Genomic DNA, 14,386 nt, shown 5'->3' on the forward strand with positions numbered 1-14,386 from the left:
TTTTTCTTGGCAGCCAAAAGAGTTGTGCTCCAATTCAAAATTTTCACGCTAGTCACTAGCCACGTTTACATGCTGACTTTTATTCATACCGATTCAAATCATTCTGAATGGAAATTTCACATCAGCTGTTTACATGTCACTTCATCTATTCCGATCCAGCGTTTACATGTGACTGCCTTTATTCCGAAAGGACGTTTGACAACTGCCGTCTGACATGCGCAGATTAATCAAAACAAAGCGTCACGTTGCAAAACATGGAGATCGATCATCAGATCAGCTGCTGTTTTAACTTTTCGAGTGGAAACAAAACTTCAGAATGATACGCCGTTCATTTAAAAAGTTGTGTGGGTGCGCTGTGCGTGTGCTTGGAAGCCATGTTGCAAGTGACGTTACTTACGTCACCAAGTGACGTCACCACGTCAGTACGGAGCATGTGCAGAAAGAACGCAACCAGACACCATTCCGCTTCCCTGTTTACATGATATAATTTTACTTCTAATCGGTTTGGGAAAAGGAATATTCCACCCCTGTGAATCGGAATGAAATTCCATTCGGTTTGGGCCTGTTCATTCCAAATGAGGTGTTTATATGGAACACATTCATTCGGTTTGAACAAATATTCCGATTGTAATTGGAATATTTGGCTCCATGTAAACGTGGCAACTGTTTCCAATCGCTAAAGCACAGATGATGGAACGTCCAGCAGGGGATGTTGTAGCCTGACGGCTAACTAACTTGCTCTTTTTACATAGATGGGCGGAGCCTCCTCATACAGCCCCCAGTTTATGTCTCACGTGGGAGCTCGCGGTCCCACGGCCATGAACCAAGGAGCGATGGTGTCCGGCAGGCCCGGGGCCGCACCGCCTTCCGGCGGGGGCTTGTACCCACCACACCCCGGAGCCTCGCAGAAGATGCACGGGGGTGGAAGTGCGGGATACCCCGCCGCAACACAGGGACTCAAACGCACCTTCCACTCAGAGGTAAAAACTCATTTCAAACCTAATCATTTCTATTGAATTCCTTTTTATGGGAAGGACGAATGAAGCCAATGAGTTAAGAGCTTGAGTTCATAGCCGACACGGATTTAAATGTGAAATTCTCATTTTGAAGCTAAATCCAGTTTTTGCAAGCCCAACTCCCGTTTCTGTGTAAATTCAAGTTTGTGTTGCTTTGTGCCGGGCAGTTCGGGGGCGGTGGCGGGATGTCGTCCATGTCTGGATACCCTCAGCAACCACTGCAGTATCCCCCCGGAGCGCAGCAACGGTGCGCCCCCTCCCCTTCGTACCCGGGTGGCCGTATGCCCCCCATGAGCCAGTACGCTTCTGGATCGCACAACAACCCGCTGTCATTCCCACCGGGCGGCGGACAGCCCAACCCGCCCCAATACTATAAGGTAGTTCCTCTATTCGCCGTCAAAAATCCCTGACGTGTTATCATACATGAGTTTGTGTTAATGAAGAAAGTTGGTCATGTATTTACTGTTTTGTGGTATCTAAGTTTGGGGGAAATTTGACCTCTGAGGTGCTTCGTTCAGTATAGGTGCACGATAATTATCGGTCCGATAATTATCGGTCCGATAATGGGAATTATGACATCATCCCAATAAATCCGATAACAATATGTTATCGGCCCTATTAATCATATTTTTGGCATGGTGTCGGATTGGGATGTGTGCATTTGTTTCCACTCCTGTTTTGCCAGTGTTCAAAGTTTTGTTTTGTTCTAGAGGCCATATTTTACCTTCACTGAGTTACAAACCTTACTATGACAATAAGCAAATATTTGCATTTTACAGTGTTATGTTTACAAGCTCTTGAGAGGCCTTTTGATTATTGACAGGCTTGCTGTTCTACAGTATAATTGCCAGGTTAAGAAAGTTGTTTCATGGCCCAACGACAAAAGTCTCCTTTCTTGTTGCACCGAATGTTTTATCTGCTGAGGAAGCACAATACCTGTTTGGTTTATGTTTGTTTTAGATCAGTGCTCATTGTTCAGGGGAACACATCGTCAATGATACTGACTGATTGATTGTGATTGACTCAAATTATATTTATTTGAAAAAAATAATATGGGCACTTTATTTGAAGTCAAAACTTTTCTTGTCTTTGTTTTGTTCATTATAATAATGTTCATGACATCATGAAAATTCTGGTTCGGTCAAAGGCAAATGTATGCTGAATCAACCACTAGTATTTTTGACCTACAGGTGTTCAAAAACTAAGGCGAATATACATTGAAAAATTATATATATATATTGTCGGTTATCGTATTGGTATCGGCCTTAAGGAGCAGGAAGTTATCGATATCGGTTTGAAAAAATGGATATCGTGCACCCCTGTCGTTAAGATAATGTTGTTGGAATGTCATGGGACACGTTTGCAATCTCATTGTCAAGATTACACACAGATTAATCGATAACAATCTCAATGACTGGCGATTTTTTTCGGTGAGAGACATTGCTGGATAAATTGGATAAATCCTTAATTTAAAAAAAAAAGTGAATATTGGGGGGGTCTGACCATATTCTCTTGTATTTATTTAGAGTTCATTTAAATATTGTTGTTCAAAAAAATATTTAAATAGAAAAAAAACACTATTCTCCCCCAGTAAATATGATCTGAGTAAATATTCTAAATTATTGAAAGATATTGTTGACAAAAAAATGTGTCCAAATTATCTTTTTCAACTTCTTAACAGTAACTTCTCTTATACAGCATATTGCCCATTTTTCCAATTATTTTTATACATCTATTAATTCAAAATTGAACGGAAAACACTAGTCTTATTTTTAAACAATTTAAAACAAAATTCATTTTTTAATGTTTTATTTTTTATTTATCTAAAAAAAAAAAAAGGATAGAAAATATTCTTTCTGTAGTCCTGGACGAAAGCTGATGATTATTTTTGTAAGGAATCTAAATGAAATATTTGAAATTTGGCTTTTATTTTGGGAAAACAAAACAAAATTACATAATTCGAATGGTGCTACTTTGTTCAGCACATAGTTTTTGATTCTAATGCACATTTTCAGCTAAAATGTCAAGCCCCGAGTAATTTTACAGTAAATTACATGTGACAAAGATAAAAATAATAGGTCATTAAACCTCCATCAAAAATAATCCTTTGTGACAACCCTAACGCCATTACAATGTGACCAATATTCTACATTTTGCATGATATCTGATAAGCACCCTTGATATTTTTAGTGCTTAAAATTGTTTTGTAAATGTTTTTATTTGAAATTCATCATATAAAATTCATTAACTTCAAACATTTTTCGTCTGTTCTATAGTCTGACGTGTTTAACGGGCAGAGTAGTCTGCCCCCTGCAGGCCCAGGAGGATATAATGCCTTCACGCAGGCAGCAGCCAGCGGGGTAAGTCATGCTAAAACTAATCATAACTCATTCAGTACCATTGACATGATAGAACATTTGCTGCACTGGAAGTTTAACGCCATCAGTGGCAGCCAATGAGTTAAAAAAAAAAATTGTTCTTCCTCCGGCCAAGATCCACCCTCCTACCGTTGATTTTATGACTAGTAGACATCCAATCCATTTGAAGTGGGGGAATGGCAGTGGTTCGTTTATGCGAACCCTCCCCCTTCAAATGAATTGGACATCTACTGCTGCCAATGGCAGACAATGACATCTGACTAAGACATGATAGCAATTAATTTAAATGTAAGTGAGTATGCTGTAGTTTACTATTAAAAGAAAAAATATATATTTAAAAACCTAGCGATACAGCATCGGCATCAGTCAATATCACACAACCGAGTATCAGAATCGGTTTTTGGAGCCAAAAAATGTAATACAACACTACTGTACAGGGGTTGGACAATATAATAGTTTTAATATAATAATAAATATTTTTTTTAAAAAAACTAATATTTTGGCATCGTAATAATGTTAAAGACTGGCAAGAGGAACATTGTAATGAAGTTGAGCATCTCGTATGGCCGGCCACAATCCCCAGACCTCAACATTATTGAGCATTTGTTGTCAGTTTTAGAGATTCAATTAAGACGTCGATTTCCACTGCCATCGTCTCTAAAAGCGTTGGAGGGTATTCTAACTGAAGAATGGCTTAAAATTCCTTTGGAAACAATTCGCAAGTTGTATGAATCAATACCTCTGGGAATCGAGGCTGTTATTGGCGCAAAAGGCAGAGCTTCACCATATTAAATTAGTTTTTGTCCATTTTTTTAAGGTGTTTCCATTGTTTTGTCCAACCCCTGTATATGCTACGTTTGAATTTATTATGGCTTTGTGTGTAATAAACGCAGTTAATTGCAAGTATTTCATGCTATTAGTCCTGATTACATTTTTGAATCGTTGCCTGGCTTGAATATTTATTTTAATTTCAATTTTTTTACAACACGTTTCGTTTTTTATTGAATTTATTTTGGAACTGCTGGTCCTCCCTAAAATATGCCCCTTGAATCCAAACAAATGTTGATGAAAACTGCAAATGTTACTTACTCCTCTTTTGTGTTGCAGCCGGGCCGAGGAGGCGGCGGCGGCGGGGGGATGCCTGGATACCCCGGCTCCCCCATGGGCGGGAACCCGACCCCTCCCATGACTCCCGGCACCTCTGTGCCACCTTACCTCTCGCCGAGCCAGGACACCAAACCCCCTTACATGCCCCCCGATGTAAAAAACAACATGGGTGGCCCGCAGCCCGGCGCAGGTGAGACACGCTAATGGCTACGCGCTTTAATGCTGGGATTTGACCTTTTATGTAAAACTCAAGGTAACCCTAGCGATGACCTTCGCCTTACCTTCCCGGTGCGGGATGGAGTGGTGTTGGAGCCTTTCAGGCTGGAGCACAACTTGGCTGTCAGTAACCACGCCTTCCAGCTTCGAGACTCTGTCTACAAAACGCTGATGATGAGGTGAGTTTGTTTAGGCTTGTTAACTACTAGAGAGCAATGAACATCCAGTCTATTCTAACTCTGTGGCTGCTATTGACGTCGATAGATGTCCAATCCATTTGAAGCGGGAGGGTTTGCAACAAAAAACAGATGTGGTCATTCGATCGCTGCCAACTCCTCCCAGTGCAAATGGATTGGACAGCCATCAAGTGAGAGGCTCAAAGAAGAAAATTTGGACAACTTGGCAGCAACTTCGCAAAAACGGGAATAACCGCATGGGCTATTTTGTGCGCGGATAGGCCCGATCTGGAACTGCAGTTCAAATGCTACCACCACGAGGACCGTCAGATGAACACCAACTGGCCCGCCTCGGTGCAGGTGAGCGTCAACGCCACGCCTTTGTCCATCGAGCGCGGCGACAACAAGACCTCGCACAAGGCCTTGTACCTCAAGCAAGTGTGCCAGCCCGGACGCAATACGGTCCAGATCACCGTCACTGCCTGCTGCTGCGTGAGTGAATGCAAGTTTTGCTTTGGTGACCGGATGAGTTTTCTTTGTTATTTTTGCCAACTAATCAGTTAATATACAAATCACGTTATTTACTGTTTGTATGACAGAAATCAGGGAATATTTACTGTACTCTTTAGAAATTTTAAATTATGAATACTTACTGGTTTGTTTTTTATACAGAATATATATTTAAGAAAAATAGATTTAGTAAAAAAGAACATATTTGCAATTCTTTTTATCCAATTAATAAAAAAAAAATTAAATAACAAATTTACTGTTTTTCCTTTTTACTCTTTATGAATATAATATTAAACATTTGAATAAGAATATTGACTGGTTTCCTTTGTTTCGTAATCCATTAAAAAAAAAATTCAAAAATTCTAAAACAGAAAATTGACTTTTTTTCCTTTATCAATTAAAAAACATTTAAAAAAATATAAAATAAGAATATTAACCTTTTTTTATTTTGTTCATTGCATAAATAAAAAGCATTATAAAAATTAACTGAATAAAATGTTTTTTTTCTTAACGAGATCATTTGCTGTTTTTCTCCATTGTGAAAATTAAAAAAAGAAGAAAAAAAAAGACAATAGGTTAAGAAGCTGTATTTGGACAACTGAGGTTTCCAAACGATGAATCGACTTTCCAGATAGTTAATTAATTTGATGATGGATTAGTGGATTCCTCATGGCAACCCGAGTCTGTAGTAGTGTGTCCCATTTGCGTATTTATTTAACGCCGGCTGCCTCCGTTTTTCTCCTCAGTCCCACCTGTTCGTGCTTCAGTTGGTCCATCGGCCGTCTGTCAGGTCCGTGTTACAAGGACTGATGAAGAAACGGCTCCTGCCCGCGGAGCACTGCATCACCAAAAGTGAGAGTCATTTTCACACTCGTGTATTTTCTCAAGCGAGGCGGCCGGCGTTGACGGCGGTCCGGTCTTTCAGTTAAGAGAAACTTCAGCAGCGGCACCATCCCCGGGACCCCTGGGCTGAACGGAGAGGACGGCGTGGAGCAAACGGCCATCAAAGTGTCGCTCAAATGTCCCATCACCTTCCGACGCATCCAGCTGCCGGCGCGAGGACACGACTGCCGCCACATACAGGTGAATACGACTCATGTCTATTTTGCTGGACTCAGAATTTCAGAGTCAGTCATAATTTTGCTAAACTGAGATAATGTTACCCTCTGACCAACTCCGCGTCAGCCTGCCTTACTACCTCTAGACGTCCAATGAATGAATGAGCGTTCATTCATTCACCCCTCCCAGTCAAAATAAATTGGACGTCTAGCGCCGTCAATAGCAGCCAATGACTGTAAAAAACACTTTTCATTACAGTGCTTTGACCTGGAGTCGTACCTGCAGCTCAACTGCGAGAGAGGAACATGGAGGTGTCCCGTCTGCAAGTAGGTCTCATTGGCTGCCATTGACGGAGATAGACAACCCTTCCATTTGACCAAGGAGGTCTATCGCCGTCTTCAATATTGTTTGAAAAATACGTTGTTTCTTGGAAAATAATATGAAAATACATGACTTTGATCACATTTAAAAAAAGGTCTGGTTAATCTAGAAATAGAAATGAAGATTGAGTAATTTTAAAATTCCAAATTATCTCAAACTTTCAGTAGAAATACACTTTTTTTTTTAATAGTTTCATTAACTGCTTCACTGCCAATGATGAGGAGCTGTCCAATCCAAACGTACAGTGCTACAGATGAGTTTTCTCGTCAGCTGCCTTTTTTTTTTTTTTTTTAATATATATGAATGGGTGGGTGAGACTCTTGGCCATTGTTGCTGCTGATTTTAAGCCTGTCATAGCACTTAAATTGATAACTGTGGCCACTTAATGGCGGCAATTCAAATAAGACAAAAGGATTAAAAAAAAAAAAGGAAATATCGAAATGATGAATTACTAATGAAATGGTTTTAAATAAAACACTGAAGACAAATACAAATAATTTTGGGGAAAAAATACAATTAAAGGACTTTTCGGAAAAATTTTAAATCTAATTAAAAAAAAAAAACTTAGTCCAGTGTTTATCCTCAATGAGTTAAAATCTGTTTTCTTGAAACAGTGTTTCAAGTTTTCTGAGAAGCAGATTGGATAGATTGAAAAATTAAAATGTTATGCAGGACAAATTTAATCTACTGATGTTTTGTTTTTTATTTTGGACAAAAAATGCTGTTAAAAGTGTTTGGGAGCTTTTAGCATGAGCATGTGCTACCTTAGCTCTCAAGCAAAAGTTGGGAGACATAGGCGTCTTACGCTCTGACCACCGATACACCTGTGGTTACAGTAAGACTGCTCTACTGGAGGGTCTGGAGGTGGACCAGTACATGTTGGGGATCCTGGTGTACATCCAGAAGTAAGTTCCCTTCCCTGTCCACTTGGCTGGCCAACTTTTGTTGATTTTTTTACGGCTAGTTTATTTGCTACATGTTTGGCTCCTGCAGCTCTGACTACGAGGAGATCACCATTGATCCACTATGCGGCTGGCGGCCGGTGCCCGTCAAGCCCGACCTGCACGTGAAGGAGGAGCCCGATGGGCCAGCACTCAAGCGCTGTCGCACTGTCAGTCCCAGTCACATGGTTCTGCCCAACGTCATGGAGATGATAGCCTCGCTGGGACCCGCCTCCTCCCCCTACACCGGGGGCGGCAGCAGGGGCAGCCCTGACTTCAATAGGCCAGGTGGGTGACGCACAGAACAGAACAGCGAGTTAGGGTTGGGTGATAAAATTTTAAAAAAGGTGTTCGTGAAGAAGTGATTTACTATAAGCTAGTTAAATATTGTTTGAAAAAAATCACTTCCATGTGGAAAATAAAAACAACTAACATGCTCCTACAGGGTGTCAAGCTGACGGCTCTGCAGTCAAGCACGGCCTGCCACATCATTTTGTGTGGTTCGCGAAAGTAAATCACTTGCGTCACTAAAATGAAATTAATGTAAAATTTCCATAGTCCGAAAATCTGACAATAGTGTATTTTTCCTTTTAAGAATATCAAATAAAATGTTTACTGTTTTTTCCTTTGTTTGTTTTTTTGTATTAAAAATGTTTTCCCCTTTTTTAGTTATTAAAAATTTTAAACAAATAGGAAAAAATGAAACGTAAATGAATAAATATATAGAAAGGTTTTCGCTTTTCCTTTTTACATAAATAAATCCCAAACTTTAAAAAGGGAATAATAATGTTTTCCCACACTTCTTTTGGAGAAAAAAAATAGAAATAAAAATTGGGGGTAGGGTATGGACAATTGTCAGGCAAACAATGTCTCTAAACGGCTTGCTGACAATCAAAATTTAGTCAATTGATCATGGCATCTCTAGTATATCTGCAAACAGAAATGGATCGGACGTCTAGTGCCGTCAATGGCAGCCAAATGCTCATAAAGTATATTATATTCTTTCCAGCATTTTTTGAAAAAACTAGAGTAATCCTATTAGGGTTTTTATCATTTTCCATCTATTCACGCCATTGAAAAATCAGGGCTGAAAAAATGTGTGCAAGTATTAAGAATGTAGATAAGTGAGTTGACGTATAAAAGAAGCTTTCAAGTTGGGTTGAGCCTCTTTTGATGGGATGTGACCTGGAAATCTTGTGTTAATACTGTTGCCCCCCCCCCCCCCCCACGCCCCGCCCCCCTACCAGGGAGTCGAGGCTTCGCTGGTCAATCGGCTTTCCCAGAGTTCCCCAACACTCCTGGCACGCCAACCCTGGGAGAGTACCCTTCCTCCGGACCGCCGCTCTCATACCCGCCCGAGCAGGTGAGATGCAACAGGCCATCTTGCGTCCAAGAGCGGATGCCGCTTTCCGTGAAATCGCCAAAGTTCGCAACCGCCGAGTTCTTGCATGCTGCTACGCTGGCGTGTGGCGACCAGGCTTACCGAAATTCAAATAAGTTTGTTTTTAAAACTTTCTGAATATATTTACATTTTTCAAAATATTTTCAATCTTTTTCCTCATTCATTAAAAAAATAGTATATTTTGATTTATTTAAACATTTTAAGTTATAATATTTTTCTCAATTTTTATTTTAAAATGTAATGTTTTCAATATTTAGATAAATTTTCATCTTTTGATTAAAGGTTATTCAATGTATTTGAAATTCATTTTCAACACTTATTGATATTCATTGTTATTTTGAGGTTGAAATTCTTTTTTTATGCATTTTTTTAATTTAAGGTTATTTTATTCATTTTTGGGTGATGATGAATTTGAGTGTCATCAATGATGGTGATGATTAGTGCTTTAAGACATGGCGATATAAATGGTGCAAAACAATGTAAAACTTGAATTGACATTTTATTTATCATTATCGCCATGGACCTGTTCTTGCAATGCATAATTTGGCCAGCAGATATGCAGATGTTCTGATATCCATTCAATAGTTAGCCCATTAGCTCCTCCCGCCAACCCCCGTGAGTAATGCATGCAGGATAATTGAAAATAGCAACACATAGAATGCACTCAGAAAAGAGAAAACACAATTTGTTCCAAATCCAATAGACCCTACTCACCTACGTCACAAAATGACGTGTCGCTGTATCCGGCCGCCATATTGTCCGTATTTTTTAGACCTATTCTCATTGTTTTCAATTAGTCGTGCAAGTTATAGAGCAATTCATGGAAGCCCCCGGTGTTATCTGACGCTGTAAACTCATTGGATGCGTTGTATAAAAGGCGTTATGTGGAAAAGCTTCAGTTTATCCATTCGCCAGATCCATATTTGATGCCTAAATCAATGTTTTTTGACCCGCTGTCTTCGCCGTCTTTGCCTGACATCTGCTACCCTGATATTTACAACTATCTTGTCAACACAAAATCAGCCTATTCTCACGAAAGTTTGAAAAACTTTAAGAGCTTGAAGGCTTATAAATACTTTGTTGCTGGTTGGGTGAAACAGGTCCTCGTCCACGAAAATTCGGCAGGAATCTATCTTGTGCTCGGGAAGGTGAGTTACGAAATTTTCAATTCAAAATCTTTTGTTCTTGCTAACATCCACTGTCAAGTCTAATGTATTTCATGTCATTTGTCAATGGAGCTAGGGCTTTTAATGTTTATATGGTTTAGCGATAGCACTCTCACTACATACATATATAATATGTAATAAATATGAAGTGCGATAGCACTACTCCAGATTGTCCCTAGTTGAATTTATTTTTTGGCTTTTGACCTCAATAGTGAAATTGTAAATTAATTGTATGACAACTGTCTGATTATCCCCTTATAATTATATATTTTCAGGTAGTTCATTCACAACGTCTGAGTGTATGTTATCGGCGATTAGCCTAGCAATGATCTTAATTGTGGTTGTCAGCCCAAAACCCTCTAAATATATATCAAATGCATTTTACCAGATATAAAATGACTACTAAATAATCTGTGGTAATCGTTTGGAGCCCAGTTTTCTCGTCGAATTGCAGCAGCCCATCTCGCTCTCCTCTCCGGGTCTCTCGGAATCCGGTAGAACTTCAAGTCTCTCCGTCTATCTTCTCTGTTATTGCAACCGACCGCCACACACGCCTTCACCATTTTGATTATTAATGTTAACGAGCAGAAAAACACGCCATAATAGGAGGAATTTACGTAGCGGTAATGCATCAACAGTGACGAGTTGACGGACAATATGGCGTGGGGGCGTGGTTGTGACGTCATGTGAGTAGGGTCTATACTAAATAATTTGTTAATGATATTATGCTAACTTAACATATAGCAGTCTTAAATGTCAAAACCGCTAGTCACAAGTATTGTTAGGTAATCAGATATCTTTGCATTTGAGCCAAAAAATCCAGTTCCTTCCTGTTCAAACTGGACAGTTTGAGGTTGCAGCACTATTCGATGCATTTAAAATTTGTAGCAGGTCAGTTTAATGTCAATTCATAAATAAAGTGAGTGAGGCAAAAGCTGTCATGATTGTTGTTAATTCACCAAATAATGAAATATGTATTATATTGATATCGGGAAATAGCTCATATGGAGACAGTTTTTTTTTTTCCATTTCACACAGCACTAATGATGATACTTTGAGTATTTGACTGTCTCTTCCCGCTGGCAGGCCTGGAGTGCAATCAATTAAGATGGAGTGGAGCGGGGTTGTCACACGCAGCTGCCGGCCGAACGTTATTGACGGCCGCGTGCATTTGTCTCCTTGCAGGCGCCGCACCCGTCCCATAATGCGTCGCTTCAGCAGCAGCACGGCAACCAGAGCCTGAGTGAGGACAGGAGCGCCGCCGCTGCTTCCCACAATGCTCGGCTGCACGCCGAGGGCTCCTTTGGCCTTGGAGGACCCCCAGCAGGAGAAGCGCCCGATCACTCGCTAGATGTGAGCCCTTGGATTATCTTTCATTCCATCAAAGGCTTCTTTCCATTTAGGGTTGGCCCAACCCTTCTGTCCTGCCCTCAAACGTGGACAAGGAGAACCAAACACTTAAAGGGAAAGACAACACATAGAACAAATCACCCATTCACCCTCATGTGAAAGACTGTTGCTCAAAGTGATTGAATATGTAAACTGCAAATTTCTGATAATGGATAAAATAATGCTGAACCCCGAGATGCCTGAATTTACATTGATCAGATATATGTCAAAAAGCATCGAAGGAATGCATAAGTACATGAAAATAATAGTCGTTCTGCTGGTATTAACATGATAAAAGTGTTGTCCTTCCTTTTAGCCTTTTATATGGCACTCATTATATGCCATTGACAGCACAAGTTGTCCATTCCATTTTCATTGGGAGGGGCTTGATTGAGATTTTTTTTTTCTTTCTGCTAGCTTTTACCGGAGCTGACCAACCCGGATGAGCTGCTGTCCTACTTGGGTCCCCCCGACTTGCCCAGCAACAGCAGCGACGACCTTCTCTCGCTCTTTGAGAACAACTGAGCGCCTCTTTTTCCAACTCCTCCTCAATACGTCACTCCATTTTATGGAACACAAGAAGACTGCGGCGCTCGCTGGCAAACGGCGTCCAAATAGCTGTCATTCGTCCTTACTAGCATGGCAATTTAGGGCAATGGTAGAATGACTGTTTGTCTTATAAGTTTGATCCGCTTCTAGTGCCACTATTGGCTTTCGAGGATGCAATTCAACCTACCTTTGCATCACTAGTACTTTCTCGTTTTCTTTCATCGTTTCCTCACTTGAATATTCAAATTCGCCAAACCTAAAATGCACTTTTTAAATAGTCATTTTACTTATGAACTAATTGGCTGCCTTTGACAGGGATGAATTGGATGCGTATCGTTGTCAATGGCAGCGAATAAAGCCTAAAATAATGCTATGAACCAAAAAAACAACAAAAAAACAATCCCATAAAGACCTGGTGTCCACATACGTGGAAATCACATTTGGGTGCTATTAACTGCGCTAGACGTCCAATCCAATCCATTTTTAATAGATTGGATTATTGCCATGGTGAATTTGGAAGTTTTAAGAAAAATAAAAATCAATCTGGAAGTTTCAGCTAATCCAGAATGCTGCTGTCAGATAATTTACAAATACAAGGAAACGGGACCATATTATATTGGTCATGAAGTATAAATGTTTTGAGTATTTTTCTTAAAATTGGAATCTATCTCTACTTGGGTTATCTTTGTGCAATTTTTCCAATTGTTTGCCAATCTTTAAATTCGAAAGGACAACAGTTGTTCTACCAGTTACCTGAATTGTGGAAAGGCCTCACTTGCATTCAAAAATTTGAAGTGAACGTTTTCAACCACTGTGACCACGCCCACATTCCATTATTCCGCTTTTGGGGGGGGGGGGGGATCACCCTGATGTTGATGTGAATATTTCGTTGTACAATTCTTCATCTTCCTCGCTTCATTTTTCATCTGTGTCGGATCTGAGGTCCCCCCAAAAAAATTACAAAATCTTGGTAAATGTTGGCATTTATGATGAGGTGGGGCGAAAAAGTGACTATCGAACTGCAAATTTACTAGAAAACACGTTTTTAAGATGTAAACTATTGCACATATTTTATAACACGCATTTTAATTGCCATTGTTTTCTATTTATTTTGTAATCATTGTTCTTGTCGATTGTAGCCTCGGTTGCTTGTTCATTTGCTGGAGCTCCAAAATGAGGAATAAAACCACTATTATTTCAACAAGCGTTTTATTTTGAGTAGGTTTCCAACCACCGATCGGTTATGGAGGACCACAAGTTTCAAAATGTTATCAATAATTCAATGTGTGATTAGAAAGGCATTTATTTGAATATATTTCTATATATGATTTGAATATGGTGGAAAACGCTCAGGTGACTTGGAAGTTCCGGCCAAATTTCAAAATTGTCCTATCTGCATGTGTGATACATCATTGGAAAGCTTAAAATCTCAATTTTCTGGGGAAAGAAAATGTTTGAACAGGATGGCATGATAAAAATGTAAACCCCTAAACCCTAACTCGAGGTGAGAGCATGAGCGAGCATTATTAAAGACACCATGATTTTGTCGAGATATTGCGTACTTGTTTCGATCCAAAAATTCCCTGTAGCATGTCTCACCGAGTGTCAAGACACAGTTGTGAATGGCCACAGCCGGACTTTTTGGGGATTTTATGGGTGAAACGCGATAATATAACAAGGGTCGCAATGCAGAAATCGCAGACATCAAGGAGTGGTCGAGATTTTCTATTTCAAATATTTACCATTTTAGACTTTTTTTTTCAAATTTTCTTTGGATCGATTGTCATCTAAAATATCGGAGGAAATGCGACACTAACAAAAAAAAATAATAATAATCGATAGTTATGAGGTAGATATCTGTGACCTATTTACAGACACAATATTTTTCATTGTGATGTAATTTGTTTAAAAGTTTAAAATATGCGCGTGAATAATTTTATAAAGGCATTTTTTGAAATATTAAATATATTCATAATATTAATATTTTTAAAATATTAAAAACTAAATATTAGACATCAATTAATGATTCTAGGCTAAAAATAGACATTTCAAAAAATATAACTACCTTTTTATGGCTGGGTTAAAACAAGCGGTTG

At 39.4% G+C, this 14,386-nt stretch overlaps 1 protein-coding gene across 1 annotated transcript in view; it reads left to right on the forward strand.

Moving 5' to 3' along the window:
• The window catches only part of zmiz2 (zinc finger, MIZ-type containing 2), a 22,054-nt gene extending 8,560 nt beyond the window's left edge, over positions 1–13,494 (forward strand). Inside the window, exons 6-19 of the mRNA XM_057818292.1 lie at positions 753–980; positions 1,184–1,393; positions 3,293–3,376; positions 4,502–4,691; positions 4,755–4,896; positions 5,175–5,385; positions 6,150–6,255; positions 6,329–6,486; positions 6,721–6,788; positions 7,680–7,748; positions 7,837–8,072; positions 9,032–9,147; positions 11,538–11,705; positions 12,159–13,494. Coding sequence (XP_057674275.1) covers positions 753–980; positions 1,184–1,393; positions 3,293–3,376; positions 4,502–4,691; positions 4,755–4,896; positions 5,175–5,385; positions 6,150–6,255; positions 6,329–6,486; positions 6,721–6,788; positions 7,680–7,748; positions 7,837–8,072; positions 9,032–9,147; positions 11,538–11,705; positions 12,159–12,266 — 2,094 coding nt within the window. The 3' untranslated portion in view covers positions 12,267–13,494. The remainder of the gene's footprint in view (positions 1–752; positions 981–1,183; positions 1,394–3,292; positions 3,377–4,501; positions 4,692–4,754; positions 4,897–5,174; positions 5,386–6,149; positions 6,256–6,328; positions 6,487–6,720; positions 6,789–7,679; positions 7,749–7,836; positions 8,073–9,031; positions 9,148–11,537; positions 11,706–12,158) is intronic.
• The last annotated feature ends 892 nt before the right edge of the window (positions 13,495–14,386 follow it).

This window comes from Corythoichthys intestinalis, chromosome 17, assembly GCF_030265065.1.
Source record: "Corythoichthys intestinalis isolate RoL2023-P3 chromosome 17, ASM3026506v1, whole genome shotgun sequence".
Lineage (NCBI taxonomy): Eukaryota > Metazoa > Chordata > Actinopteri > Syngnathiformes > Syngnathidae > Corythoichthys > Corythoichthys intestinalis.